Source organism: Ceratina calcarata, unplaced genomic scaffold, assembly GCF_001652005.2.
Source record: "Ceratina calcarata isolate Rehan_Ccalc_2016 unplaced genomic scaffold, ASM165200v1 scaffold434.2, whole genome shotgun sequence".
Classification (NCBI taxonomy): domain Eukaryota; kingdom Metazoa; phylum Arthropoda; class Insecta; order Hymenoptera; family Apidae; genus Ceratina; species Ceratina calcarata.
The window spans coordinates 132,498-160,426 of record NW_017167164.1 but is presented as its reverse complement, the minus strand read 5'-3'; the positions used below and the strand labels follow the sequence as shown (position 1 = coordinate 160,426).

The following is a 27,929-nucleotide window of genomic DNA, read 5'->3' as shown; positions in this document are numbered from 1 at the left end:
ATTACTTCTTATATCAATTAAATATCACGTTCATTTTTATTTTACGTTTTTTGGTAGAAATTTCATGACTACATTTATTGCTACTTATCAGCGAAGTTTTATATTACAATCCATCATGAAATCATATGTGACGCGGAAGTAACTGAAATTTAATTTACTATTACTACTATACAACGTTCGACGTTCTACGGCGCGGACGTCGCAAGTTCTCTGTTAATCCTAAATGATCTGATTCGGTGATCGGCTCTTCTCTACAAAGTTCCTCCGAACTATGAGCTTCGTTCAATAAAATTTGTCTACTCTCTGCCTGCCTCGCTTCCGCGACCCACTCATTAATTTCATTGGTGTACATCTTTCTTTGCAATACTTCCCTCGTTCGCGGACGCGATCCAATGAAAACAGTAGTCCCCTACGATATTTTTATTAACGTTCATTAAAAGACAACTTATTGTGAAAGCATTAAGACTTACGCCGACTACTAGAGAAGGTCGTAATTTTTCTAAAAGCTGGAAATCCTCTATAACGTATTGCAACTCGTCCCACTTTAACTCCACTTCTTCGTGAAGCATTTTCTCCTCTGCAACACGAAGAGTAAATAAGAAACATCGAAGATTGAATATAATTTATTAAACTGGAAATGTACTTACCATCACGTTTAGATGTTGACTTCTTATAATGTATTCGAAACCGGAATGCTTCCAAGAAACTGGAGACGACGATCGTTAGAACGATCATCGTCACCAGGTAAAATACCATAAAGTACAATCGCGTGTACATCCCGACAGTAAATGCGTACGCGTTCATTTGAATAAACCAGTTGTTCACGACTGTTAATTCGAACAGAGTCATCCCGCTGTCTATGAGATTGTCAAAAGTGTTCAGATAGTAATATCCTAACGCGGTGCTCTCGTTAGCAGAATATTTGTAAAAATCTTCGACTGTCGTATTCCTACGAAACGAATCTGCCATATGGTACGAAATATGCGATAATACAAATTCCTGTTAATGTACTAACTTGCAACAGTTTCGCATGTTGTACCCGGCGAACAATTCCATTCCGATGATCGCGAAGAAATAGTATAAAACCAGCATGACTACCGCGGTGGAGGACATCAGAGGAGTTAAAATGACAAGCGTGCCAAACACGTCTCGATACCTCTTTTTCATTTTAAACAATCTCAGAATCCGAAACGGGCGGAATAAAACGAAGAACGTAGCCGTGGAGAAGAGACGTAAAATGCAACCGGCGACAAGAGTCATTATCGACGTTCCTAAATCGAAAAGATTCCAGCCGGAACTAAGATACCGCCTCGTGCCAAGTCCCAGCACTTTAATCAACGCCTCGGCAACGAATACTATAGAATAAAAAGCGTTTAATAAACTTCAGTCCCGAATTCCTTGCCAAAATATTTGCCACTTACTAGTTCCAAAAATAAAAGTGTCCCAAGACGCAGCAAACAACAGTGTACTTTCAACGATATCGCCCGGTTGCAATATCCTTATTATCATGGCGATGCCATTCGCAGCGATTGTCACATCTAAATATATTATTTTCGTTAAGCACAAACCTGTTGCTTCCTTAATTTACCTTGTTTTCGGACTTACACATTAGAGTTTCGAAATACGGCCATCTGATAGCGGCGTGAGCGCCGGTGCAGAGGATCTGCAACGGCCGGGACGAGCTGTGGTACCAAGGTACAGTGGAATACTGCGGCTCCCACTGAAGCATGATAGTGTCGTAGATATTTAAAAACTCCTCGGAGCTCAGAACTCCGCTTCCCGAAGCGTTCAAATGTTGGAACATCAAAACGACGTCCCTCAGGCCTGTGAAAAATCTATGCTTACAAGACCAACTCATTTATCTTAATTTTAAACAAGAAGCTTCGAGATTCTATATGAACGTTACATACTTTTATTCGGTGCGTAATACCGCATCAGTCCCTCGAACTGGCGGAATCGCATTTTGTCCGGATTCTGTTTTGACACTAACAACTTGAAAGCATGCTGAGACGCTTTCCTTTTATGAAGAAACAGCTTTTTGAACTTGTCGCGTTCAGCTGCGGTGAACGCGACGTTAACTACCGCCAGCATTAAATTCATCATCACGTATAACATCGTGCACAAGTAAGACACAAAGAATATCGAGTACCATTTACTTTTGGAATACGAGGGCATCATCACGTCTGGAAAGCTGTACATCCGAGGTGTTAACGACCGAGCGAGTTAACGTTTAATTTAATTACGAAGTTACTCACTTAGCAGTGGTCAGGAGGACGAAGAGGCTTACGAAACTGTCTTGCAGCGTATAGAAATTCCGGTTCATATCGGAGAACATGTAATACCCCATCACTGTGTAAAGCGTTATGAAAAATAAAAGCAGGCCCAACATATCTAGAATCGGTGGTAGCGTTAAAAGTATTTGCCTTATGAATCGTCGGACGCCCCCGAAGCATTTGGTATCGACTAAAAAAATGGGCCTCAGGGCGCGCGTCACGCGGAAGTGCGACGACTGCCGCACTAATACTGTTAGTGCTTCTACGAACATGATCACCAGCGTGATACACTGGAAAATGCAATAAATACAAAGTTACAGATTTATGAAATTGTAGAAAATTCCATTTGGAACAATGGCAGAATTTTCCTTTCGTATTGATAAGCGTATAATCGGTGTCTAATACTTTTAAACCATTGTGTAATACAGACATGAATATGGACGAGCACAGCGTCGTCAATAATAAGCCTGTGACGGTTTCATTATTCATATAGCATACATACATACATTAAGTCAAATTGTATTCTGCAGAGCATTAACATACGTGATATATCGTACATAGAAAACGAACAAACGAAGCAATCGTCTGCCTCTCCCCTACGCAAAAACTTTAATCTGAAACGGTCTGCTGTTGCAGTACATCTCTTATCTTCTTATTAGTACTCTCTTGCTTTTTGTAGAAGACAACCGTAGCATTATACGTTGTTCTCAAGATGAATCAACAGAGTAGTGGAAGAAAACTACTCCGATCTCGACTATTCGTTAACAATATTTTTAAATAAGATGATACATGCAGGAAGGTTCGTACGAAATGAAATGAGATTTAGATGTCCGACGTTTTTTACCTTCAACATCGTCCGTTTGTGTCTCAGCATCGTGGACCAACCGATCCATCTTAACTTCAGAGCTAATTCTGTGCCTATAATTATCAAAGCGAAGAGTTCTATAGATCCGTGTGCCCATACCGGCATCTAAAATAAAAACGATGGTAAAAGGGAATGAAAGATATAAAGGAGCTAAAGGAAATGAATAAGCTTACGCTGAACAGCGGCACAGCTGGATCTTCCACAAGAGCCAAAGCCAAGAGCAGAAGGGAAGTTAACAGGTCTAATCCATAATACCAGTTATTGTGAACTAATAGATACGCCGGCAAATCCCCTGGATGTTTCGGGTGAGAGTCGAACTTTTCATTGTTTCTGCCTTCCTGTAAAAATGTACAGTTCCGAATTCACACGTAAAACAGTTATTAACACATGTACGTACCTCCAGAAATATCGCAGCCTCATGATAATTCATTTCCCAGTGCAAATCATGATCCGCGAGCGAATCGTGCGACGGAAGTATCGCGTTTTCAGATACCGTCTCTCTTTGCACATCATCTGTGTCAAATTTATTAATAAATTGATCAGTCGTTCTTGTGCTTTCAGCAGGAGGGCTTGTATGATTGTTTAAAGAAGAACAGGGTAGCGTAGATCCATATTCTACAGTAAGAAATAAATACAAAAAATAAATAACATTAAAACAAAACGCACGTATAAGTATTAATCGCTAGATGATCCTTTAAAAATTCGATAAACATAATCAAGTGGCATGCACAGTTGCCTAACAATTATCACGACATTAAAATTGTTCATGCATTGCCAAATATTTACTACAGACCGCGCGTTAATTATAATTAATATAATTAATATAAACAGATGATGTGTAATACAATAAATGTTCGAGAAACGAGGATGGAAATGACAACAATACGCAGCTGTCAAAATTCACTTTGCACTCTCGTTCGTTCGTGAACGATGAGACGAATCTATTCGACATTCATTAGGGATTGACTTTAGACTCACTTTGGCTGGGTCGATGCGAAACGTCCTGTTCGTTCGTGTCATCGTTGAACCGTTGATAATTGCCGGAATATTCGATGCTTTTAGGGGAAGACATTTGAGGATGATGTGTCACATGTCATATACGCACGGCTAGCAACACTTATTTACACTGTCTAATCCCACGCGATGATGTCACTACTCAGATGGTGGCCACCACTGACTGGATTAAACTGAAAACCATCCGCGGAGATATACGCATATTTTCGAGACAAACGATACTTTACATAATTACGGCATCATAATACCACAGTGGGTGCTATTCGATCTTCGTGTGTTCAATGTTCCAGTCCGTCAGTCAGGCGCATGCGTATTGATTGCAAGTAATCTCAATATAGCGTGCACGTCGATTTAATAAACCTGTAATTAGCAGTACTTATGTAAAGTTCTCGATTTTTCACATTAATTACTATTTCCATAAAGTTTTTATGTACTTGAGTAACGAAGCGATGCTCTGTTATTGCAATTAGGAAAATGGTAAGAGAATTCTATTCGGGATTTCTGTGTTTATTATTCTGTATTTGTATCGAAATCACAAAAGGCTTAGAACTTTAATCTGTGTGGGTACTGGCTGCTTCGCAGACCGAACATCGCCGACAGATAAGTAAATAACAGCTTCTTCTCCTTGTTCCTCTTAATAGCAGAGATGACGAATTTATCGACTACTTTTTGGTCAGCTTTCCTTTGATCGCTCGGTTTGTATTCGTCCTTCTTTTTACTAAATATATCGCCTTCCTCCTTCTTTGCGCGTTTCTCGCGTTTCCTCTTGAAATAATCATCGTTGATGTGAGCCGGGATCTTCAGACCGGAGATGTTGATACGCGTGGACGTGGCGATTACATAGTTCTGGCTGACTCTTCGTAGCGGGCAAGCGTTTATCAAGAAAGGACCTGTTTTCAAGAATATTTCGTTAGACTCTCGGTTTTATTATAATGCTTGTACATTAGTTTTGAGTTAAACTCACCTGTGACTAAGAGTAAACCACTCTTAAGTTGTTTCAAGAAAACGACACGTTTTCCTTTGTGAGCACCGGCAAGTAGAATACAAATCGTCCCTGGTTTCAATGAAGGCCTCAAATAACGACGATGGTCACTGAAACACTTCTTGGAGTGATGTACAGTCACAGGATCTGCAGTAGGGTAGCTTGCACGCCTCTTCTTCAATAGCACTATACGTTTCTCTCCATTTTTGTCACCACTGATTTTCTTTTCTACGGTGATCGGTTTCTTGGGCTTGACCTGTTATTAAACGTTTATTAAAAACGACGATGTAAATAAATGAAACGCAGGAAATATCGTTAAACGTACAGTTTTTGGGGTCTTCTTTTTGATGAACTTGTAGATGGCTTTCTTGTGGTACATACGCGACCGGCTGAATCTGTACACACCATTTCCTAAGTCGTAGTTTCTTGGCCTGATACGACCCCTCTTTCCAGCTGTTTTCCCCGAAGACTTGCCAGTCTTTTCTGGAGATTTTGCTTTCGCTTCTTTTGCTTCCTTTGTCTCAGACATCTGAAAAAAAATAAATGTGAATGGCAACACAATCTTAGTACTTTAAGAGTGATACAGTAATCTCTTATTAAAACTTGAAGGTTAAGTCACGTTTTCGTATTTTCACACTTTCATCGAAGACCAGAAATCGATAAGTATTTGCATAAGAATCTTTCAAAATATCGTTAGGAATGTTCGATTTCAGGGGGAATACGTTTAATTGCCTCTTAGAAACAATGAAATGTCAAAGTCTGTCCTATTAGAATTTAGGTTCGCGATATATAACGAAATTATACCGTTAGCAAGAAAATATAGTATTCTTAACGACGGTGGTATGTAGAATAGACAAAACTTCGTGTAATATTCAGTTTTTCTTCTGTCATAGTAACAGATTACTTTGATAATATTTGGATCGTTTTGTTCGATTCCAGCTTACCGTAAACCGCGCAGCTAAAAGAACCCACGCTACGTTTTCATCTATAGTATAGTGTACGACTTGAGGAATGTCGATCGTAGCACCGTGAGTGGAGGAATGGTGAAACACAGATTTCAATTAAAAGATTTGACTTTTTTACTATTCCTCAATGGCCTAACAACTGGGCTATTGCCATCGATATAGATTATTCTGACTCGCATAATGTATTTTCTTTTACAAAGAATTGTAAAACAGAGAGAGATGTAATTTTAAACAGCCAAGTGCTTCCGCCCCTACCCACTTACCGAACGCGGTTGCTAGGCAACAACGGGAACAAGTGGCGGCCATTATGGATTCCTGCGCAACGTTATTTGTACGCGCATTAGTAATTTGAACGTGCGAAATAACGGAAATCGTAGAATCAAGGAGTAGGTAAATGAATGAAATAAGGTACATTTATGAAACAATTTATTTTTTTTATTGGTGAAGGTGGGTTCTGATAAACTAAGTATGCATTAGGCTAAATCGATTCCACAACTAAGGGTTTGTAAAGTTTACACAAATCGAAACTATCGTCGTGTCCCGTTAAGTTTTGTTAATTTAACAATAGATTTATGTACAGGAAATTATATTAATTCTTGATTAGATTATAATACGAAATACCGTTAATCGTAAAACAATTAATAATAATAATAATAATAGTAATAAATGATTAAAGTTAATTGTATCGGTATTAAATTAACATGATCAGATATTTAACTTCGTAAGACCACGTATGATATGATTCCCTTTTTCGTAAGGCGTTATTAAAAAAATATCAGTTATACTCCTAATTATTATTATTATTATATATATATATATCATTTTATATTTAATATTGTTCTTAAGCTAATATCACAATGGCTCGAGACAGTCGACACTTCCAATATTTGTGCACGTATCCTTGTTCAGTTTTGCCGGCTGTAAAACTGTCCTCAATTAACTTCCATCCTATTGTATGTGTAGCAAGTGAATTAATTAATTTGTATGCTATACAAATTTGAAAAACGCCTATTTCTATATATGAAAATTCTAAAATCGCACGAGCATTGGTTCTTAATTCTCTAATGGACATACAAATTACATGTAAAAATTCACTACTTTAAACTACAGACCGCGCGGAGCACGTGTTCCCTTTAACATATTAAGAGAGTGCTGTTTACCTCACATCGCACGTACGTATTTACAAATGATCTAGTATAGTTGTAAAAAAAGCGAAAACAGTGCCCATTAAACGAAATTAATTATCAGGCGTAGGTTCGGCTGTTCTCAAAATAAAAATGCTGCCTTTTGATACTCAGCTTCGCTAAATAAATCATATTTGCAAAGGCACTGCCTCATTTACATATAAGTACTTCATCTTCAGTAATCAAACTTAGAAGTTAGATGCAATAAGTAAGAATAGAACTTCCAATGTTTCATGTGTACATGCAATTTAGTTGTTAATAGATTTGAACTCAGTTTTATTTTCATTAAGACATATGAAACATAATATCTCAATAGAAGAATATACGAGTATGCAAATACTAAATTCTTTAAGTAGACTATTGTATTAAAAAGATAGATTTTATTTTTACTTGTCCATCTCGAAACGAACACTGGTACAGATTATCTCTTAACACTTGATTTTACACCGAAGTAACAATTGTCCGTCGAGAAATTAAACTTAAACTCAGTGCTCCCTGACAAGAATGACGGGTATTTTTCTTTAGACTCCAGGTACAATAACACATGATCAACAATGTAATATAAACACTATCGTTACGTCACCTCACTTTTGTTTGACGTTACCTTATAATAATTGAGGACATCGAGACATGTAGTTTTAAAAGTATATCGACAACAGTTAAAGATTGTAAAAATAATTGTGTAACATTTTCATTGTTAGTCCATTGACAGAGTTCTGCGATACAAGTCGAGAGTACAATAGACATTTTAATTGCAAATAACCATGAATACTATGGAATTCGAAAGGGAAGAGTGTACGAAGGAAATAAGTGTTACAGAATGCTCACACTGTTTCCGCTTGCTAGTAAATCTTCGCTATGTTCATCGGCTGATCATGCATTTAAACATAAAAAAATAAAATTCATTAATGTGCTTCATAATAATGGAAGTACTTCGCGTTTATCATGAATCGCTATGACAATCTCAAGTGTTTATACATACAGTCTACATATAATCTTATCCTAGGCTCCTCGGGCAATACACGCGTCCAGCGTAGTCCTATATTAATTACGAATGCAATCGTACATTCGAAAGTAATCAAATAATGTTTAAAATCTTTACACTACAGATTCTTAGACTGCTGAAGAGCTCGTAACTTCTCCGTCATTTTACGCACACGCCCCCTGCTACTTATGCTAATGCCCGCTCTGTCGTTCTCGGGTTCCGGACTTTCGTCGCTCTCCTCCGCGTAGTATCGTCGTTTAATTTTACGTCGATTCCGAACCGGCGCCGTATTGCTCTCGTCACTCTCCTCATTGTAACGAGGTCGTTTGCCCGTTCTCCGCGAATTTTGTACAATTTCTACATTCTGCGCCTCCCTCGTCGCCCGAACTCGTCTCTGAGATCTCGACGACACGTATGCTCCTTCCTCAGAGTCGTCGCTGTCCGAATCATGATTATTCATTTCATTCTGCGACTGCTCGTCTTCATCCTGCTCCTCGTCTTCTTCCTCCTCATCCTCCTCCTCCTCGCTCTGACTTTCTATATTGTTTCTCCTACTTCTCGGTGTGCTTTTTAAACTGTCCTCGTGTTCGGACGGGGACGCTAACTTCCGAGACCTCGTTCTACTCCTATTAATAACTTCCTCTTCGCTCTCGTCGTCTGACAGATCGTTCCCAGTGGACGCATCGTCTTCCTCGAAATCGTCACTCTTTGCATTTTCATAACTATCCTGCTTCGTCTTTGCTTTAACTTGTCTATTGTTTTTACTATTTTTCGCACGGTTCTTGCGAGTCTGTTTCCCGCGCCCGCTGGGCGTGTACTCGTCCCCGGAATCACTCTCAGCACTAACACTAGGTACCGTTTTCCTAGCTCGCGTTCTCCTCATCGGTACACTACCACTACTTTCACTGTCCGACGACGCCTCCGAGTCACTGGCCTCGTCACTTTCACTCTCTCTCGGTTTCTTAGACACCGTCGATCGAGAGATCCGCAGTTTTATCGTTGGCCGCGTCGCGTTCAATGAACGTTTCGTGTGTCCATTCGTCATCCGTGATGGTCCTGCGAAAGGAACAACAGGTTTATGAATAGTCTTCCGTGTGTATAATATGTGTATATCCATACCTGGTGCACACACGTTAACATCATTGTTTTCTGGTTCACCCGTCTCCGCGTCGTCGTCCTCACTGTTCATAGGTTCATCATCGTCGGAACATGCGGACTTCGATTTCGAAGGACCTGCAAATATACGCACTTTAAAATTACTCTGAATTGTTTTAAATTATTACAGTTTAAATCGATAGAATGAGGACGTACCTGTGCCGTTTGTTAACCGAACTTTACCTCTTCTAGCTTTCCCCTTCGTATTCTTTGCATTGGTATTCCGTTTCCTCGCAGATTTCCAATTAGATAGGATTTTACGCATATGTTCTTCAAACATAGCCGATAATCTTATTGTCATCGAGTATATCTGTAATAAAAATCGTCGATTGTATTCATCCTAAGTATCGTTGTAATAAATAAGAGACGTACCCTCGATCGCTTATTAGTATTATAATTTCGGCTGTTAGTAAATATTAATCGCATATCTTTGGCAAACTCTAAAGGAGTTTCGTAGTTTCCTCCCAGCAGATCCTCTTTCACCGTGCGCAAATCCATCGGCGTGTCTATGATCTGATGGTAGTCCGGGTGTTCTAGTCTATCAACTGGTTCTCTGTAAAATGTAACAATAATATTAATGGCAGATAACAATTGGTGATGACTGATATACTAAAATTGACCTACCTGAAAGGAATGGAATCCTCGCACTGCCATAACGTTTCTAGTAATTGACGACAATTTATTCTCCAGTCAGTCGGTACTTCTTGCGAGCGTAGATTTCTACTTGAAGTCGCTCTCTGCGTACTAGTCGAAGGCTTGTCCTTCACGTCTTCCATCTCGACCTCTGACTCGGAGGAATGATACGTGTCCACCAATTGATGGTAGAGAGCCGGCACGTCCAAGTCCGTAGGCTCTCTGCGTAACAAATTCAGAGTTATGCGTTTTTATCAAATAGAAATTAGCTGTAATTTGATGGGCCATTTCTGTGAGAGGATAAATAAGATTTTACTTTATAATACGCAGGCATAGATCGGTGACTATCCTTGCGTGCTTCACTATTTGACTATGCGATTCGTTGAATTGTTCTGCGTTCGTCGCTAAGTATCTAACATCGAATTGTGCAGATGTTATTCGTCGATAAAAATGATTATCAAAACGAGCTTTTATGGTGGTCAGATCGATCGGGTATTCGACGAAGAATGCATATGTGGGATACGCGTTGAGATCAACAGGTGCCATGAACGGTTCCGCGATCGCTAGGCTCATCACTTGATCCAGTCCGCGTATGATCCTACGGCAGGTGCCTTCCCTGTCACCCATCGGCCACTCCTCCGGATGGGGCTGATACAATATGGACTGTATCTCCTCCGGTAGTACAGGAACTGCGCCACCTAATTCTGCGGGGAGTCCTAGTATAGCGGAACGAATTAAATGTTAATTCGAAACGATGTTAAAACTGAATCGACGATAATCTTAACGTACTGTTTTCATCGATCGGTTCGAGATCCCAAGGACTCATTCTTTCGTACTCCCCGTTATCCCACCTAACGCGGAAGCACATGAAAAATGATTCCGGGAAATCGTCGTCTAACGGTTCCATCGATTGTATTTGACCTATCCACCAGCCATCGTCGATCATGCACCGAAATCGATCGCCCTCGGACCAACTACGTGCTAGTGCCGTGTCGAACGTTTGACGTAGCACTAAGAAATCCAGAACGTCGGCCATGTCGTGATATTTGATAGTAAAATTTCCTCCCGTCAATCTCCCGTCCTCGTCCATTAATGCTAATTTTAAACAACACAATCGTGGAGGACGTATTTCATACTTAATACCTACTACCTTTACGAATTCTTGGGCCTATGAAAATAGTATAGTTAGCATAGAAATTGCGATTTATGAAATAGTGGCTAACAAAGATTCTTACCCTAATATTGACTTTACTCCACGGTTCGCATCGTGGACCCAATTCATATACTTTTTTATTCCTAACGGCATCTAAATAAAATTGGTGTCCTTGCCGGAAGTACACTATTTCGTCGCCCATTTGTGGATAGTAAGGAGCTTTTCTTGGTATTACTTCGGTGAGCCATTCCGAAGGTCTAAAAACTTCAGGAATATCGTCGATACCAGTAGGCAGTGGCATATCCTTTTTCCTAGGCCGCGTATTACGTTTTCTATCTGCATCGCTTGGCGGTGTGAGAGATCGTTTCTTCACGGGCTTGCGTTTACTTCGTTTCGGTGGCTCCAAGCTTAAACCGTGATCGGCAATCCAGTCTGAATATTCCGTACTAGAATCTGACGTGGAACTGTCGGAGCACAAATCCTCTTCGTGAGCAGTGGAATCGTTACTATTACTACTAGCCGAACTCGCCGACGTTCCCACATTATCAGGATTCTGTAAACACGAACGAATCATTAAGAATCGATGAATTTTAATGAAATTTCTATGGAAATTACCTCGAAGTCCTCATCTTCCTGTTCCTCGCCGCGCGTAGCTCTAGTTCTATATCCGTGCCTAGTAGTTCTATTACGTTTCCGATTCGCTAATCTGCTTCCTATGTTACCTTCAGTAATGGCAGTATTCGATACAGGCTGCGGTCTCCTTCGCATCTCGCGTTTCAAATTTTCAAGTTCCATTTCTGCCGTCGCGAGTCTGTAAACAAGATACATTTGTTATTTCCTTGTACATCGATTAATCGAGCGATCGTCGATTATATGCAGACGTACAGAGCTTTGATCTGCGTCGCTCTAACAGCAGGATTCATAGGACGAGCGAGAATCGGCTTGTTCCAAGGCGTAGTGTTATCCCTTTGCCAATTCCCGCTACTCTGTCGCACACCTTCGACATCTCCGGCTCTCCTCAAGCCGGACCTGCTCCCTCGTGGACTAGCCATATGTCGAACTGGCTGTTCCGGGTTTTCTTCCCTGTCGTCGGCTGCACTCTCGCCGTCGATATTAATATTTTGCCTCTGTGCAAGCGCTTCTATTAATTGGTCGATATTGGACCGCGGCTCTTGAGACGGAAGACCTTCTATAACTTCTTGCATTCCTACAGAAGATATCTTACGTTACGATATGTGACACACGATAAGATGGTAGTAAAATGATTTATGTACCTCCGGCGCCTACTGCAATATTTGGTACCAATTGTTCTCCTCTACAATTCTCTCTCCCGGGAACTAATCTTTGCAATGCCGGTGGATAAGGGTTTCCATCCACGTCTACTAGAAACGGTGGAGGCATTAAGTGAGGCGCTGTTTGCGTCTGCTCGTCCAAAACATAATTATTCGCGTCTCGTATTAAAGGTCTATAATCCGTGTGGAAAAATAATTCTTTAGGTACCTGGATAAAAGTAAAAATATAACACTCTTGAAGAATCCCTTGAGTAAGCTATGCATAATCGAAGCGAGTAACGACATGTGAAAAGAGATCACTTACTATTTTAAGTTTCTCGACACCAGACCCGAATCCGTATATTAAAAGATGCCCGTGCGAATCGGTAGCTGCCAACATCGTCCCGTCCGGGGACCACTTCGCGTCGAAGACAGCACCGTTACCCTGTCCCTCGATAAAATTTTGGAAACACGCTATCGGTTCAGTGTTCAGTACGTCCCAGATCATTAGCTGCCCGTCGTGCCCAGCACTCAGTATGATGCGAGGGTCTATAGGATGAGATTCTAATACAAAGACTTCATCCTTATGACCACGTAAAATTTTCACTAATTCCCCGTTCTTCGCGTTCCATACTTTAAGCGAGCTATCGTTCACAGCCGTGATGACCCATTCGTCACTGACATCCCAGCTGACCATAGTTACTTTCGCTTTTTTATTAGAATCGTCCTCCGATTCCGTTTCCCTGTAATTAACATTTAATTATTAACATCTGCCAAGACGTTTAATCAATCTCTTCGTAAATACATACCCAGGGAGTTTGGTGGTCATTAACAAACGCGTGTACATCCACTGTTGCTGTTCAAAGTGCCAAACGTTCGCGGTACCGTCCTTCGAACCGGAAATGAACTTCAAACCGCTGTGTGCCCACTGAATGCTGTCCACCGTGTCAGAATGCGCTTCCACTTCTAAAACCCTGCATGGACCTTCGTCTCCCAACATCGAATACACTCTAACATGATGATCTGCAGAGCCTGCTGCCATAAACGCGCCCCCAGGGCTGAACGAAGCACAGATCATCTGTGCTTGGCCCGGTCGCATCTTCTCATGATATTGAATTGGTTTTGGTCTGCGAAAAACGAAGATATTAATCGTTTCATAAAGTATAAAAGGATGTATCTCGTTCTTGGATTTGTTAACACTCACTGAAAAATTGCTCTTTCGTTGCGTTTCTTCACGTGCGACCAAAAGGCAACAGATCCATCCGTACTCGTAGAAACCAAGTAATATACACCGTTGCAAGAGATAGGGCAGAAGTTCACAGAAGTGATCATACCGGAGTGTCCAGATAAAACTGCAACCTGACGAGAACATAAATTAGAGCGATCGGCCAAGATGTTAAAAGCTGATCAACTTACGGGTGACATCGTTTGAAAACACCAGACCCTTAATATCCTATCTAAGCTACCAGCAGCGAGTAAAGTATTATCAAAATTAACTGCGATGTCCATGATTTCGGCAGACGCTCCACGGAAAGTAGCTAACAAACGACCGTCGATGGAGCTCCATACTTTAACGAGTAAATCGTCTGCACCGGTTATTATGTATTTCCCAGTGCGATCGAAAAGAACACAATATACTGCAGACAAATGGCCTAAAGTGTGTCTGTACAATTGCATTTTATTGTAAAACTTCGTAGGTATCGCCTCTCGCCGGGTCAGGGGACCTGAATTCTCCCGTCCCTGAATTACATGTACTGTACGAAGAAGAAGAAATGGTATTAGAATAAACATACAGAAAATTATCTATAAAAATTCTAAGATACACTTGCCTATGTTAGGCACTGATAAACTATACAGTGAATCCAGAAATGGTTTTCCACCTAGTCTGCCAGAATACGAAGTAATACCACGCACTCGACGTTGAACATCTGCGGCGAATTTAATAACATATATAAAGAGAATAATTACTAAAATAATACGTGAATAAAAACGAAGTAACAACCTTCTTGCGTACGTAGCAAAGATTGTCTTCCAGCTCCCAGGAGGGATATCGCTCCTGGTATGCATGGTGGTACTTCTTTTTCCAATACTGGACCAATTCTGGCACATATTTGTAACAAATGATTCGACCCAATGTGAGAATACTTCTTTTCCTAAAATATACAATTACAATTCGTATTATGTATTTAAAAATACGTGCATGATAGGAGGGAAATATGGTCTGCCACTGTGCAATCGATTTGCGCCAACAATTTAAAATTAAATGTAATCTAAAGTAGTTCCTATTCGCGGCCAATCAGAGTAGGGAGAAGTATCTGAGTAGCCCTCTCCTCGCGCACGGCAGCAGTTTCTATAAATAAGGATTGAGCGTGAGATCTATACATTGATCACTGCGCGCAGGCTGGCCGGAAGTGAACGCTGATTGGTCGGAGTCGGCTTGGTGGGGAGGTCTTGTGCAACAGCACGTACGATGACGGAGGAGTAGGTAGAAGGGTTGAGGAGTGGGACAGAAAAGGGGTAGCACCCTATTAGGGGTACTTCGTATATTGGCATTTGACCATTAGGTTGCGACGTAGCAGAACAATATTCATCGTAATGCCATCCCAAAAGCTACTCTCGTCTATTTTCACACAGGCAATTGACTGTTACACAGGGAACGAACGACCTGACTAGAATTCTGATCATACTTACCAATTCCTCGAAGGTTTGATTATGTACATGCCCTTCCCAGTCTAGCCTTTGCGGTAAAACCTAAGAAAAAGTGAAAAATGATAAAAATAAGTTGATCGACAGATCGATCATGCTCGTGAAAAAATCCGGGCGATTCGTCGAATATCAAGGTCGTCGACCTTGAAATTCTAATGTTTTGACAAGCAGAAACCACGTGCAAACCATGTGGAGCCGATGGGTATGTATAGTGTCACCCCGGCAAAACGTCAACTCAGTCCGATCGTCTTACCTTAGCTCGCTCCAATTCACGCTTCAACACCTACAACGTACAATTCACGTCACGATACGTTTCGAAACATTCGTACGGTCGTTTTAATTACGAGTGCACTTACTTCCGCGGCTTCGCGACAGGGTCCCACCGCTAAGAATTTGGCGATTAAAAAGTACAGCTCTGTAAGAAAGAACGCTGCTTAGGAACGAACCGCACGCCTCGCTCTGTTGCGGACGGTAAGGGGCGCTCATCGCACTCATTCTTTACCTGGTGATATTGCAGCCTCGTTCCTCGACGTGCCGCCCTCCATTTCACCCGATCAGTCGTTTGTTATTCACTCACAGGCAAAAAGAAACATTTGCTTTTTAGGGTCATAGCGCGGCAGTAACCATTTCGGATTTCATTTTCTCCTCGCGAGGTCTCGACCGCGAGACGCACACGCACGCTCACCTTCTCAACGGAAAGTAGTCCCCCCCTAGCCGATTGTCGACACAGCGTACCGTATTACTCAGGGGCGTACCGCACCTCCCGGGACCCTGTGGAACATCACCCCAATCGTATTATCCCGTGACTCATTTCAAACAAGAAACCACCGTGTTACTTCTGTAATAGTTAAACTAAAACCAAAATTCGACAACCCATTTTTAACTGACTATTACATCCTCTAATTGTCTGTAACAAGCGAGGATATTGCGATCGAGACTTCTACGAACGATGATATCTGAAGTACCCAAACGCGGCGCTTTTGAAAGTAAAAATGCAATGATCGAAAACCGCGTTTGTAAGAAACAGGAAAAAAGCAGAGATCCGTGTTTTAAAAGTGTCTTGAAGTAAAGCAAGTTATGGGACGAAGTACTGTATTAATTAGTATTGTTATATGTTAATACGTATTTTAACAATGTATCTTTGCTTTGATGAATTTGACAAAATAATAGAATATTTAATCCTGTACTTCGAATCATTCTAATAACTATTCTAAGATAAGTCGTACGCAGAGTTCGTGATGTATTTATTATTAAGAGAAAGATGTGATCATTTCTACTGTAGGCGATTTATGTTGTTCCTCCAACTTGAATCTCGTCCGATTGCAAGGCGCAAGTATAATTTGTCAATCCTTGTACTAAAATTTTACTAAGATAACATTTATTCGTTCGCATTGTGCGATATGATATCACAGAAATTTACATGGGGATATTATGTATCAGACCGTGCGACGTTCGTATGGTTTATAGAAAATACCGCAAAAGTACCGCCGATTCGTTCGTATACTTACTTACGATGGTCAGAAATCTGTATAAACAGCATTTTTTCACAAAAACTAAAACCTCAAGATGGATGCTACGTGGTAACTCGAAATGTCGATGTGTAAATGTGTATACATACGTGCCACACGCATACGTAGCTATAGATATGTAATATATATGTATACCACGTATGTAACTTTTGGTAATTCTCGAAAAATTGCCAACGGGCATAAACGTTCTATTAATATTTAGCTCGCATGAATAACGAGTACCATTGAACGCGTTGATATCATTTTTAAAAAATGATAAATATGGGCCTCGGAATTGTAACAAGGGTTATCTGCCGACGTGTCTGTAGTAGAATGATTTAAATAGAATTTATAATAAACCATTACATGTATTTTAAGGTAAATCATTTGATCTGATTACTAGAAAGGGATCAGCCGTTCGATTATCACAGTAACATAATAATTGCAGCAGTAAGAAACGATGTCATGGATAAGAGATAGTACCCTAAATTGCTTCCAACTTTTGGCAGTGAAGATCTTGAGAACTGGTCACATTCCTAAACATGTAGCATTCATAATGGATGGTAACAGGAGATATGCGAGTAAAAATGGGATGGAGAAAATAGGAGGACATACAAAAGGGTATGCGAAAGGAACGCATGTTTATATTTTATTTCAGAATCCTTTTATACATTCTTGTGTACGTTCAACTTACACGTCTGACTGACACGTGCTTTATATTAAATGTCATGAATGTTTTCAAGGTTTGATAAGTTTGCGGAAACTTTACAATGGTGTAGAGATCTTGGTATCCAAGAAGTTACATTTTATGCATTTAGCATTGAGAATTTTAAAAGGAAACAGGAGGAAGTCGATGGACTTTTAAATCTTGCCGAGGAGAAATTTGAAAAGTTGTTAAGTGAAAAGTATGTTGAAATCCATTTCTAATTAAAAACCAGTTTATCTATGAGACTTGTGACGAATATTGCTGTGCAGGGATAAGTTGAAAGAGCATGGATTATGTGTTCGTATAATAGGAAACTTTTCATTATTACCTAAAAGCATACAACAGTTGATGGCAGAAACAATGCTTTTTACAAAAGAGCACGATAAAGGATTCCTTAATATTGCATTTGCTTACACTTGTAAGTACATTTAAGTGAACACTGATCCATTAAATTTCCTCCTTCTCAATTCTACATGCAATATTCCAGCAAGGGACGAAATTACCCATGCCATTAAGAACGTAATCGAAGGTGTACGAAGTGGCGATATTCTTTCCGAAGATATAGACGAAAATCTAATTTCCAATTGCCTGCACACCAGCCGTTCGCCGAATCCTGATTTATTAATTCGCACTTCCGGCGAAGTTAGGATCAGCGATTTTCTCATGTGGCAAGTGAGTTCGACTATCAGGTTCATTAGCTTCGTTTCTATTCATGTCGTTGCTTATTGAATTTCAGATATCCGGCGCTTGCATTTATTTTACGAGTGTACTCTGGCCGGAATTTAATCTGTGGGATTTCCTGAACGCGATATTTTATTACCAAAGATGTTACTCGGATATGCAAAAGGTGACGAAAATCCAGAACACGAAACCAACGATACAAAACAATAGACAATCGACGTACATAGATAAATTGCATCAAGAGAAACACATTGCGCTTGAGAGAATGTATATTGATAAGTATTTATCGAGTACTTAAATCTGGCGAAGTTTGGTCATATCATTCCTTTTCGAACTATTAAAATATACATGGGACGTGGGGAGGGGGTTGGGAGGTGCGACGTTATTTTATTTTATTCTTGTAGAAAGGAATTTCCTCTAAAAATACATACGTCTTGTGTATAAAATGTTGAAACATTGTTTATTCCGGAGTTTACAAATGTCTGTCGTATTTACATATATATTTATAAAGCCTATTAATACGTTTATTAAGTACTTCTTCGATCTCTTTAAATATTCTACATATATAAATTACATTTAATACTCTTTCATCGATAAAATCTTTATCTTTAAAAACATTAGAAATTAAAATCTTGAACCAGCTGAAGGCAATCAAGTGGATTAGATCACGAGAATCTATTTAAAATAAACTGATCGAGCATATATAACTTTTTGCTAATCGTTATTTCGAGTTGTAAGGTGGATGGCGCCTAGCAGACGGCTGCCTTTGCCTCGCTAAAAATGATTGCCCCTGACCGGAACTCAACGTCGCGAGCCGTTGATCTATTGCTTCTCTGTGACAACTCAGTCCCAAGCGATAAAACGCAGACAACATTAACTTTTCCTCCGTGTCTTTAATCAGCTTCATCTCCTTTAAAGAACGTTCCATGTCCTCCATGATTTTACGCTGTTCCAAAATCTGATTCCGTAGAACAGCTACTTCGTTGGGAGATGCGCTATTCTGTTTCGGATCCAAACTCTTTATAACGCTCTTCGCTTTCTCGACATATTTTTTATAACGTTCCTCGAGCGCCGCGTTGTCATATTCCCGACGCGTTAATTTTTCTTGAAGAGCGAACGCCTTTTGCTTCTGAGCTTGGAGCGCGTTCTCCCTTTCTTCGATCTGTAAAATTAAACGTTCCTTCTCTGCTTGCACCTTTTTCAGTTCGTCCTGCAGCTGCGTTATCTTCTGTCCTAAATTAATATTATCAGATTTATTGTCTTCGCTTTGACTTCCCAACACCTCCTCCAGTCTATTTTCTAATTCGATTATCTTTTGATTAGCTTTGCGATTCTTTCCTTTAAGTATCTTTAATCTCTCCTCCGAGTCTTCTAGAAGCGCTTGGACCGTCGGCAATTTATCCTCGTTCCCTTTCTGTTTCAACTTTAGCATTTTATTTTCGTGTTGCAAACAGAGTAGCTTCTCCTTGAACTCAAGAGGTATCATTTCTGTATTCGCGACGGCGCTATCGGTGCTAGGCTGCGCTAAATTCTCAGTTGCTTGCAACTGAGTACATTTCAATTCGTCGTTTGTTTCTTTCAAAGCATCCCTTTCTACGAGCAATCTATCTCTCTCCCTTTGCAAAGTGCTCAGCCTCGCTTCCATTTTTTTCCCTTCAAATTCAAGTTTATCACATTTATTAGTTTGCTCATCTAACTTATGATGCGCCTCGGCAAGTTGCTGTTTACAGACTTCCAAATGATTGCGTAGCATCGCTGTCCGTTTCGATTCCTCTTCGTAATCTATCTTAGACTGTAAATACTCCAAATTCTTGTCCTCCAATATTTTAACTTGCCTCCTCAAATCGCTCAAGTCTTCCATCTTCTTCTTATAGGATTCTATTGTCTGCTCGTACTTCGTTACTTTGTCCGCAGTCTCTTTTAACGCATCTATTTCGTCTTTCAAATGGTTCGCATCATCCGCAGCTTTCTGTAAGTCTTCCTGCTTCGACTGCAGTTCCAACACTTCCTTCTCCAATAGTTCCACCTTCAGCCTGTATTCATCCCTAGATGTTTCCACCTTGAACAATTCATCCTTCAAAGCTTCCACTTGCTTTCTAAGTCCCGAATACTTTAAGATAGAGCCAGACTCCTCTGGATTCTCGAATTCATCCAATCTTTCCTGTAGCTTCTTATTCTCCGTCACCAACGCTGCTTTCTCCTCCTGTAGAAGTGAAAGCTGTTGATCGAGCTCATGACACTTCTGTGCTAATTGTTCCTTCATGTCGACAGTCGCCTGAAGCTCAGCCAACAGTCTCTGCTGAGTTCCATCGGCTACGTCCAAAGATTCGAAATTAAGACTAGTGCCCAGGCTCAATCTCGGCCCGTGCATATTGCTTTCTAATTCCTGAATACTTTGCATGATTGCTTGCTGTACAGTCTCCTCCATTCCCATGATTCTCGTTATGTACTGCTGCTTCTGATTACAATTAACTGCACATCCAAGAATTAACTGTAACAAACGGCGCAGTTCGTTATTGTCACAGTGTTCGCCTATTTTGGTCGCGTCAGGTTTAACATAAGTGGACAACGGTTGATTCAAGCATTCGATGTAATACTCCATCATAGCTTCGATGATCTTTTTAAGATTACTGACTTTCAACCTCCAGTTCGAGCTTACGTCGTGCTTGATCTTTGATCTCCAAGCAGCGGTAAACCATTCGGGTGCGATCTGAGCCAAGGCGTCTGCCAAAGCCACACCGTCGCTTATGTCCTCTGCTGTCGCATGAGGAATATCTAGATCGAACGTGTCGAGCCATTTGATTAAATTGTTCAATTGCTGATTTTCCATTCTCACTTTTAATTGGAATTGTTTCGAATCACGATCTGCTTGGAGTTTTTGCGGTATGCATATAAACACTTGTAGAACGGAGCGCCAATTCCATTAAGAAAACACTGGAACACAGCTTATAAGGAATATTTCGAGAACGATATCGAAATATTAATTTAATATCCCTTTAAAGAACAGAAATAAACATTTTTAATTGTTCTCCTTGTAGTAAAATTGCTTTGTGTGGGTTTATCGTAATGTGGAACGATGTTTGACGAATCTACTTTGATCCTTTCACTGATTTGTGATACGAGTTTATGAATTCTCGAAAATTATATGCCTGCGATTATTTTTGAGTTTTTGCAAAATATCGCACGATCCAATACCTCTCTCTCTGTACTCTGATTCTCCTGTACTGTACTCTCCTTATAGTCTCTACTCTCTCCCCTCTTCGGTCTCTTATGTATGTATCTGCTATCTCCCCCTCGATACTTCATGCGTAACGCGAACATTGCTAGTGTTTACGTGCGTATTTTTACAAGTAATGAAATGTACGAAAGTACATTTCGCGGAATTGTTCAACGCATTTAAATCCTTTTGATTTAATGAATTGAAGGGTGCGAGGAGGATTTGACTTGTCGATGCACGCGTCGATGCAATCATGACTACGAAAATGATAGATAATGTAATGAATGCACATGAAAAGGAGAATAGTCACCCACGTGCGAGATTTTATAAAAAGCCGATTAAAAGAGACAATTACAACTTGGACGTGGACAACATTGATACTTCTCAGGAAGTAAGGCGCAAACGATTATTACAGTTTCAAAAAAAGTATGTTTTCTATGCATATGCGTGTCTGACATTTCATAAACAAGATAGAACAATAACAGTGTAACAATTTCTAGATGCAGGGACACTGCATTCAACGATGCAAGAGGTATATTAAAAGAAGCATTTAATTCTGAGGATGAATGCGATGATGTTATGGAAGTCGATGAGATCGACAGGAAGAAGTACCATCCGTCGAGACGAAATAAGAATTACGCAAATCAGTTAATGATGTCTGAATGGATGTTAGAAGTACCTCAGGATCTTCTCGAGAAATGGACAATGGTCCCTTGTCCTCAAGGGAAACGGACTTTAATAGTAGCATGTAAGGTGCGTTAGAAACAAGAGACTTCAACGTCTTAAAAGCAAGAATTTTATTCCATTATAATTTGTCTCATACAGGGTGTAACTAAAGTATACAACAAACGAGGGTATTTGCTTGCTAAATTTCATTCGGCGTTGCCAGGTGGCAATTCGTTGGAGCACAGAGGCAGTTGTACCATTCTTGATTGTATATGGATTAAACAGGAAAAGATTTATTACATTCTGGACGTGCTCGCTTGGTCCAATCAGTCCCTGATGAATTGCGATGTAAGATTGTTTATCCTCAAGTAACTTAAGAATCTGTATGATGAGAAATTGATTTTTCTAGACCGAGTTTAGATTCTATTGGCTGAAAACGAAGTTACAAGAAATGGAAGAATTACAGGAGAGAAAGACGTATAGAAATCATTTTCCTATATTACATTTACCGAGTATCAACTGTAATACTAATATAAGTGCAGCATTAGCGGATCTTCCACACTTGTATCCTTTGGATGGCTTACTGTTTTATCATAAAGATGGGCAGTACACCAAAGGTCGTACACCGCTCGTAACGTGGTTGAAATCTTTCATGTTACCCGAAGTACTTAATATTCTCGTAATGCCACCACTCGACGAACAACCAGACGGATACGTCGATTATCTACATTACATTCTCCATAGTAAAGCGAAAAAAAAGATAGGTGAACCGAGAGAAGAAATTCAGGTATCTAATCGAATATCAGTTAGTTCTACCAGCTTTTCCTTATATAATTTATTTTTCTTATTCGTAGATGGAGGTCGTAGATGAGAAATCGTAAGATTTTATTTATATGAACGAGCTTCGTAACAGAAGGGATTCGTAATTAATTTCTCACGGACTATATAAAAATATTTTATCGATAAAACGTATGTGTTGTACAGAGTAATACATAATTTGACTTCTGATAATAATAAGTCTGTGATATAAAAGTAGAAATACATACATACAAGGTACGAGTCTACTACTGATTATAAATAAAGGACCCCGTCTTGCAGGTCATTTATTTATAATAGTACATTTACAGGATGCATTATATTAGTAATTATCGTTAAAAAAACTTAGATTATAATACAAAAGCTAAATATCAATGTTCATTGCGTGGAGCGTATCGAAGGCTTTATCGTTCATGTACAACAGAATACGATTCATAGTACCTGGTTTCACCGATTTCATCTGAAAATAAAAACAAATGAGATGAAACAAGGATGACAATGGGATTTTGAAATACAGTTTTATTACCTTGTTTCCCACCAGTGTAACTCCGGGAAGAGTAATTTTATGCAATGTACACAATCCCAATTGCAACCTAGCACATCCTAGCATTTCGGTGTACAAAACTTCGCGAAACTTTTCTATGTGATCTAAAGTAAACGTAACTCCGGTAGCCGTTACATTTTTATTCAGATCTACAATTCTGAAAGAAATGCACCGCATAGATGTAGAGACAGTTGAGTACGAATTAAACTGTTTGATAATTAAATGCTTACACTTTTAATATTTTTATTACATCCTCAATTTTGAATTTTATTACGATGCTATCTCTATCTGCCAGTTCCGGTATTCTGTATTCCATCTGAAGCTCGTCTGTACTCTTTGGATATAGTTCGTGAGTCGGATAAATGATGATCGGTACAAGCCACATTAAATCGTCCTCTCCAATTGGCAACGCGGTGATCAAGCAATCAAACATATGTTTCAGCACTTTATGAACAATTCCCATAGCACCTCTCGTACCACGACATAGCAAAAGAGGCAATCTTACAGCGTTACGTATTCCTAATTTCTGACTACTGTTCTTACAAGATAACAATATTCCTTTATAAATGCATTTGCCTGGGCCTTCCGTGGTCCCGTTAGTTTTACTGTAAACTTCGATCTACAATCATAAATAAAAGTTCAGTGGAATTGTTTAATAAAACATGAATCGTCGACAAAACCTTTATTGGTGGTGAATCCAATGAGTCTGATGTCTTATTTTTCATAACAGAGACTTCTGCATTATATACGACATTCTCCTGTGCCAAGCTGTTAGCAACCTCTTCTCTCAATCGCTTCGCATACTGTTTTAAGTGCACTCGATCTTGGTGGAAGTTAAATAAAACAGATACAGCAGAAACAGTCCAAAGTACATGTAATAATTCTATAAAAAGAAGGAACAGCTTGAAGTCAAAAAAGGTAAATACTTTCAGTTTAATGTAATGATTTAATTAAGATACCATCTAATGAGTCGTCGGGTTCTCCTGTGAGAGGATGATCAACATTTAAACTAAAACTTTGGCATCCTTTCCGAGGCGTGGATGATGTGTGCACTGCACCACTAGTAGATGGCTGCATACTTTCTACAGTATTTGTCATTTTAAAAAGTAACGTAATTAAATAAACTAAAAAAGACAAGTAGTACTGTGCTCGTACTGTCAATGATTCATTCGCGTACGTGTTTACATTCTGTATAATATACAGTGTATATTTCAAACCATTTAGAAGCTAACTTCAGCTGACTCGATGTGTTCAATGTTCAGCACTTGCTGAGGAGGAAACTTCACGGTACAAATAAGTGATTTGCACACTAAAGAGTAGGGAGTTTTGAATATAGCCTTCAAGATATATAATTTCTGTTACGTTCTCAACGATCTAATTAATTCATGAAGTCTTGTAATTAGACGAAATCAATTTATTCCTAAAACCCGACAAACGGAGTTGTGCCATAAGCCAAGTACAGATACGCATTTCACGTGTGCATGTAGTGTGTATGTGTATACATATTTAATTCGTGTATGCGTCGTTGATATCGAGAAAGTGAACATCAGTGTGTTTATGTCATCTCCCGCGCAAAAACGCTGAGCTCGTAAGCGTAACGACACTGGCTATTTAATTTTTATAAACAGCAATTGAGATCCCACTGGGCTGGATGTACGCCATTAAAAAGTTATGGGCACAATAGAGATCGTATTCCCTTCTGGCGTTCCACCGGGGAAAATATTGAAATGGAGAGTACGGTTGAACACGATGGTTTCAGCGGGCAGAGCATTGTTCTCTTATCAGAATGCGGCCCCTGGAACAGAGGATGATAATAAAGGGTCGGAGAAAAATTTCCGAGCCGCACGATTCGGTCGTGTTACAAAATTTCTGGTCAAGGAAGGAGATGTTGTACAACCGGGGTATATATATACACATATATATTGTTCACCTCGTGCATTGATCAAGCAATTTTAATATCTTCATTAAATATTATTTATATACACTTCCATTTCCTAATTAATATAATGAATTCGTAGGCAAGTGATAATGACGTTAGAAGGATGTAAGCATCCAACAGTCATGAAGGACCTGTGCGCCGAATGTGGTGCAGATTTAAGAGTCGAGGGTATTGGTAAAGAGAATGAAAGTGAAGTAATATCGCAAGCTAGTGTACCGATGGTACACAGTGTGCCAGAGTTGAAAGTCTGTCCAGAATTGGCTGAGAAAATTGGTAAGGAAGACGAGCAACGTCTCCTTAACGATCGCAAGTTAGCATTGCTCGTAGATCTCGATCAGACGATTGTTCATACGACGAATGATAACATCCCTCCTAACATGAAGGTAGACTGAATTATAATAATATCGTTTACATATATTTCATTATATGTATATTTGTAGGATGTGTATCATTATCAGCTTTATGGACCGAATTCTCCTTGGTATCATACTCGGTTAAGGCCTAACACTAGACACTTCCTCTTCGAGATGAGTCGTTTATACGAATTGCATATTTGTACATTTGGGGCGAGGAATTATGCACATACCGTAGCGGCGTTGTTAGATAAAGACGGGACTTTCTTCTCACATAGAATACTCTCGAGGGACGAGTGCTTCGATCCAGCATCGAAGACAGCCAACCTTAAGTAAGATCCGAATAAAGATTTCAAGTATTTTAATACATCTGACGAAACTTTTCGTAGGGCCTTGTTCCCTTGTGGAGACGATTTAGTATGCATTATAGATGATAGAGAGGACGTCTGGCAAGGATGTGGGAATCTAGTTCAAGTCAAGGCTTATCACTTCTTCCGTCACACTGGCGATATACATGCACCTCCGGGATTAGAAAAAAGCGATATGCGATGTTTACCTGATTTGCTGAACACAAACGATGAAGCTGCAAATGAATTGACTAAAAATGGTGCGCCCGAGCAAGCGAACGAAGACTCTGACTTAAAGAAAGGGGCAACTGAAAATGAGGAAAGTGTATATAAATCTGTGAACGATAAGGACGATGTTAAAACGACTGGTTTAAGTCCTGTCTCCGAGAACGATTGTAAAAACGACGAAACAGTAGATGTCGAGAAACAATCGAAAGAGACGTTGAAACAGTCGGAGGAAACAGGGAAACAAACAGAGGAGACGAGAGACAATGTAATAGCAACTGAGACAGTAGAAGATGTTAAAAGTGGAGATATGAATTCTGATGAAAATAATGTTATAGACGAAGATGACGACGATTATTTATTATATTTAGAAGATATTCTCCGAAGAATTCACACTGAATTTTATGGTACTATAGATAGAGGAGAAGAACGTAAGCCATTAAGAGAGATTATTCCACGGGTCCGGTCTCAAGTTTTAAAAGGAGTACATTTAACTTTTAGTGGATTGATTCCTACTCATCAGAAACTTAATCAGAGCCGAACGTACAAAGTTGCTAGGGCATTCGGAGCTGAAGTGGCACAAGTAATATATCAATCCGTTCTCGATCGTTTCCTATTACCTCCGTTCTAACAAACTGTTGTGTTTAGGATTTATCCGATAAGACTACTCATTTAGTTGCTATCAAACCTGGCACGGCTAAGGCCAACGCGGCGAAGAAGAATCCTAATATAAAAATCGTAAACCCGGATTGGCTGTGGACTTGCGCGGAGCGTTGGGAACACGTGGACGAACGGTTGTTTCCACTTACCGCAAAGGTATAGGCAATACGAAAGTAATACGTCGTGGATTTTACGAACAGCGAACGAAATTCGAATTTTAATGATTTAGGTCGCATTGTGAACGGTTATTCATTTTTAGGCTCGCGCCTCTAGAATTCCGCCTCCGCATTGTAGTAGCCCAGAACGTGTAGAGGAACCGGAAAAGAATACAGTAGATAATTTTGCAGATAGCATCAATCCGTTGATGTCGTTTACACCGGAAGAGATAGAAATTATGGATAAAGAAGTTGAGGAGGATATGGACGATCAAGAATTCGAACCGCCTGTCTTCGACACGGACGATGCGGACGACGAAGAATTCGATAAAATAGTTCGCAGCAGGGATTCTGATTCCGATTACTCGAATCATGAACGTACGTATAGTTCGTACATTTGAACGAGTGACAATACGATTGAATTTATTTTTAAGTCTGCCTGCATTATAATTTCATCTTTCAGTAGAATGTGATACACACGAACCGATAAGGAAAAGGAAGAAACTTTGTAATGAAAGTTCCGAGGATGACGGTTCGTCGAGCGAAAACAACGACACTTTAGAGGACGACGATGACGACGATCCTGTAACGCGTTTTCGAAGAGGAGAAAACTTACCTGATGATTTAGATTTAGGCGATAATTCACAAGATTCGGTGGAAGACCTTGAAATAATGGACAACGAGGATGAACGTGAATGGAACGAAATGGGAGCGGCGCTCGAAAGGGAATTCCTTTCCGAATGATGCAGTGAATGAGATCCTCTGTATTGATTGCACGAATCGGTCGAATGAACATTGTTTGTACATTTTCGATTTACCTTTAGTAATTATTAATATTTAAACCATACGTGTTTGTAGAATTTCCATCTATATAGTTTAACGAGAATAGATAGGGATACTGATGAGATCATGCACAAGTTCAATTG

General features: G+C 39.8%; 8 protein-coding genes across 14 annotated transcripts; 3 read left to right on the top strand and 5 right to left on the bottom strand.

Annotated features, from left to right (window-relative positions):
* Positions 1 to 17: 17 nt before the first annotated feature.
* Tpcn1 (two pore segment channel 1) lies at positions 18 to 4,669 on the bottom strand. 3 transcript variants are annotated; one of them, XM_018027853.2, is made up of 14 exons: positions 4,587 to 4,669; positions 4,401 to 4,512; positions 4,117 to 4,325; positions 3,536 to 3,753; positions 3,312 to 3,476; positions 3,118 to 3,243; positions 2,256 to 2,563; positions 1,911 to 2,191; positions 1,606 to 1,824; positions 1,422 to 1,538; positions 1,016 to 1,355; positions 648 to 949; positions 471 to 577; positions 18 to 409 (listed from the first exon to the last, which is right to left on the bottom strand). In XM_018027853.2, exons 3-14 carry the CDS (start codon positions 4,208 to 4,210, stop codon positions 167 to 169), a joined length of 2,520 nt encoding a protein of 839 aa, XP_017883342.1. In that variant the 5' UTR covers positions 4,211 to 4,325; positions 4,401 to 4,512; positions 4,587 to 4,669; the 3' UTR covers positions 18 to 166. The 3 variants fall into 3 exon arrangements, with proteins under 3 accessions (XP_017883342.1, XP_017883341.1, XP_017883343.1); XM_018027852.2 differs by having other exon boundaries at positions 4,117 to 4,512; XM_018027854.2 differs by having other exon boundaries at positions 3,536 to 3,651; positions 4,117 to 4,512.
* On the bottom strand, positions 4,642 to 6,154 carry RpL6 (ribosomal protein L6). Of its 2 annotated transcripts, none has more exons than XM_018027859.2 (4): positions 6,079 to 6,154; positions 5,460 to 5,663; positions 5,117 to 5,390; positions 4,642 to 5,042 (listed from the first exon to the last, which is right to left on the bottom strand). In XM_018027859.2, exons 2-4 carry the CDS (start codon positions 5,661 to 5,663, stop codon positions 4,696 to 4,698), a joined length of 825 nt encoding a protein of 274 aa, XP_017883348.1. In that variant the 5' UTR covers positions 6,079 to 6,154; the 3' UTR covers positions 4,642 to 4,695. The 2 variants fall into 2 exon arrangements, with proteins under 2 accessions (XP_017883348.1, XP_017883349.1); XM_018027860.2 differs by lacking the exon at positions 6,079 to 6,154 and adding an exon at positions 5,939 to 6,038.
* A 354-nt stretch (positions 6,155 to 6,508) lies between these two features.
* BRWD3 (bromodomain and WD repeat-containing protein) lies at positions 6,509 to 16,778 on the bottom strand. Of its 2 annotated transcripts, none has more exons than XM_018027836.2 (22): positions 16,695 to 16,778; positions 15,689 to 15,957; positions 15,543 to 15,601; positions 15,440 to 15,469; positions 15,172 to 15,231; positions 14,483 to 14,633; positions 14,310 to 14,408; positions 13,897 to 14,234; positions 13,685 to 13,839; positions 13,290 to 13,607; positions 12,806 to 13,223; positions 12,484 to 12,709; positions 12,095 to 12,416; positions 11,825 to 12,020; positions 11,292 to 11,762; positions 10,846 to 11,224; positions 10,373 to 10,772; positions 10,048 to 10,278; positions 9,796 to 9,976; positions 9,580 to 9,733; positions 9,388 to 9,501; positions 6,509 to 9,324 (listed from the first exon to the last, which is right to left on the bottom strand). In XM_018027836.2, exons 2-22 carry the CDS (start codon positions 15,729 to 15,731, stop codon positions 8,387 to 8,389), a joined length of 5,283 nt encoding a protein of 1,760 aa, XP_017883325.1. In that variant the 5' UTR covers positions 15,732 to 15,957; positions 16,695 to 16,778; the 3' UTR covers positions 6,509 to 8,386. The 2 variants fall into 2 exon arrangements, with proteins under 2 accessions (XP_017883325.1, XP_017883326.1); XM_018027837.2 differs by having other exon boundaries at positions 10,373 to 10,760.
* Positions 16,319 to 18,606, top strand: Dhdds (Dehydrodolichyl diphosphate synthase subunit). Of its 2 annotated transcripts, none has more exons than XM_026815176.1 (6): positions 16,319 to 17,072; positions 17,146 to 17,315; positions 17,438 to 17,599; positions 17,670 to 17,818; positions 17,888 to 18,072; positions 18,137 to 18,606. In XM_026815176.1, exons 2-6 carry the CDS (start codon positions 17,155 to 17,157, stop codon positions 18,377 to 18,379), a joined length of 900 nt encoding a protein of 299 aa, XP_026670977.1. In that variant the 5' UTR covers positions 16,319 to 17,072; positions 17,146 to 17,154; the 3' UTR covers positions 18,380 to 18,606. The 2 variants fall into 2 exon arrangements, with proteins under 2 accessions (XP_026670977.1, XP_017883336.1); XM_018027847.2 differs by having other exon boundaries at positions 16,327 to 17,072; positions 17,143 to 17,315.
* hook (hook microtubule tethering protein) lies at positions 18,521 to 21,315 on the bottom strand. The gene has a single exon (XM_018027840.2). The coding sequence runs from the start codon at positions 20,909 to 20,911 to the stop codon at positions 18,803 to 18,805; it is 2,109 nt and encodes a 702-aa protein (XP_017883329.1). The 5' UTR covers positions 20,912 to 21,315; the 3' UTR covers positions 18,521 to 18,802.
* Positions 21,316 to 21,332: 17 nt separating this feature from the next.
* Positions 21,333 to 23,123, top strand: Snup (snurportin-1). Its single transcript, XM_026815175.1, has 6 exons — positions 21,333 to 21,415; positions 21,507 to 21,724; positions 21,799 to 22,051; positions 22,124 to 22,312; positions 22,374 to 22,751; positions 22,819 to 23,123. The coding sequence occupies exons 2-6, from the start codon at positions 21,552 to 21,554 to the stop codon at positions 22,843 to 22,845; spliced, it is 1,020 nt and encodes a 339-aa protein (XP_026670976.1). The 5' UTR covers positions 21,333 to 21,415; positions 21,507 to 21,551; the 3' UTR covers positions 22,846 to 23,123.
* Position 23,124: 1 nt separating this feature from the next.
* On the bottom strand, positions 23,125 to 24,467 carry LOC108626905 (uncharacterized). The gene is made up of 5 exons (XM_018027842.2): positions 24,284 to 24,467; positions 24,005 to 24,207; positions 23,555 to 23,943; positions 23,307 to 23,481; positions 23,125 to 23,240 (listed from the first exon to the last, which is right to left on the bottom strand). The coding sequence occupies exons 1-5, from the start codon at positions 24,420 to 24,422 to the stop codon at positions 23,145 to 23,147; spliced, it is 1,002 nt and encodes a 333-aa protein (XP_017883331.1). The 5' UTR covers positions 24,423 to 24,467; the 3' UTR covers positions 23,125 to 23,144.
* Positions 24,468 to 24,900: 433 nt separating this feature from the next.
* On the top strand, positions 24,901 to 27,929 carry Fcp1 (RNA polymerase II subunit A C-terminal domain phosphatase Fcp1). Of its 2 annotated transcripts, none has more exons than XM_018027839.2 (7): positions 24,901 to 25,225; positions 25,343 to 25,646; positions 25,704 to 25,948; positions 26,006 to 26,771; positions 26,837 to 27,004; positions 27,108 to 27,381; positions 27,470 to 27,929. In XM_018027839.2, the coding sequence occupies exons 1-7, from the start codon at positions 24,996 to 24,998 to the stop codon at positions 27,745 to 27,747; spliced, it is 2,265 nt and encodes a 754-aa protein (XP_017883328.1). In that variant the 5' UTR covers positions 24,901 to 24,995; the 3' UTR covers positions 27,748 to 27,929. The 2 variants fall into 2 exon arrangements, with proteins under 2 accessions (XP_017883328.1, XP_017883327.1); XM_018027838.2 differs by having other exon boundaries at positions 27,467 to 27,929.

Coding starts and splice junctions, on each gene's coding strand:
- Tpcn1 (XM_018027852.2), bottom strand. CDS start 4,210: ATGTCTTCCCCTAAAAGCATCGAATATTCCGGCAATTATCAACGGTTC. Junction 3,244..3,311: donor CAGCTGTGCCGCTGTTCAGC/GTAAGCTTATTC, acceptor TTTTTATTTTAG/ATGCCGGTATGGGCACACGG. Junction 1,539..1,605: donor GTATTTCGAAACTCTAATGT/GTAAGTCCGAAA, acceptor TAATATATTTAG/ATGTGACAATCGCTGCGAAT.
- RpL6 (XM_018027859.2), bottom strand. CDS start 5,663: ATGTCTGAGACAAAGGAAGCAAAAGAAGCGAAAGCAAAATCTCCAGAA. Junction 5,391..5,459: donor AAAAGAAGACCCCAAAAACT/GTACGTTTAACG, acceptor GTTTAATAACAG/GTCAAGCCCAAGAAACCGAT. Junction 5,043..5,116: donor TGGTTTACTCTTAGTCACAG/GTGAGTTTAACT, acceptor TCTTGAAAACAG/GTCCTTTCTTGATAAACGCT.
- BRWD3 (XM_018027836.2), bottom strand. CDS start 15,731: ATGGAGGGCGGCACGTCGAGGAACGAGGCTGCAATATCACCAG. Junction 11,225..11,291: donor GGAGTAAAGTCAATATTAGG/GTAAGAATCTTT, acceptor CTATTTTCATAG/GCCCAAGAATTCGTAAAGGT. Junction 10,279..10,372: donor CTATGCCTGCGTATTATAAA/GTAAAATCTTAT, acceptor TTTGTTACGCAG/AGAGCCTACGGACTTGGACG.
- Dhdds (XM_026815176.1), top strand. CDS start 17,155: ATGTCATGGATAAGAGATAGTACCCTAAATTGCTTCCAACTTTTGGCA. Junction 17,316..17,437: donor ATAGGAGGACATACAAAAGG/GTATGCGAAAGG, acceptor AATGTTTTCAAG/GTTTGATAAGTTTGCGGAAA. Junction 17,819..17,887: donor TATTGCATTTGCTTACACTT/GTAAGTACATTT, acceptor GCAATATTCCAG/CAAGGGACGAAATTACCCAT.
- hook (XM_018027840.2), bottom strand. CDS start 20,911: ATGGAAAATCAGCAATTGAACAATTTAATCAAATGGCTCGACACGTTC.
- Snup (XM_026815175.1), top strand. CDS start 21,552: ATGACTACGAAAATGATAGATAATGTAATGAATGCACATGAAAAGGAG. Junction 22,313..22,373: donor AGTCCCTGATGAATTGCGAT/GTAAGATTGTTT, acceptor TGATTTTTCTAG/ACCGAGTTTAGATTCTATTG. Junction 22,752..22,818: donor AACCGAGAGAAGAAATTCAG/GTATCTAATCGA, acceptor TCTTATTCGTAG/ATGGAGGTCGTAGATGAGAA.
- LOC108626905 (XM_018027842.2), bottom strand. CDS start 24,422: ATGACAAATACTGTAGAAAGTATGCAGCCATCTACTAGTGGTGCAGTG. Junction 23,944..24,004: donor TGGATTCACCACCAATAAAG/GTTTTGTCGACG, acceptor TTATGATTGTAG/ATCGAAGTTTACAGTAAAAC. Junction 23,241..23,306: donor TTACACTGGTGGGAAACAAG/GTAATAAAACTG, acceptor TTTTATTTTCAG/ATGAAATCGGTGAAACCAGG.
- Fcp1 (XM_018027838.2), top strand. CDS start 24,996: ATGGGCACAATAGAGATCGTATTCCCTTCTGGCGTTCCACCGGGGAAA. Junction 25,226..25,342: donor GGAGATGTTGTACAACCGGG/GTATATATATAC, acceptor ATGAATTCGTAG/GCAAGTGATAATGACGTTAG. Junction 25,949..26,005: donor TCGAAGACAGCCAACCTTAA/GTAAGATCCGAA, acceptor AACTTTTCGTAG/GGCCTTGTTCCCTTGTGGAG.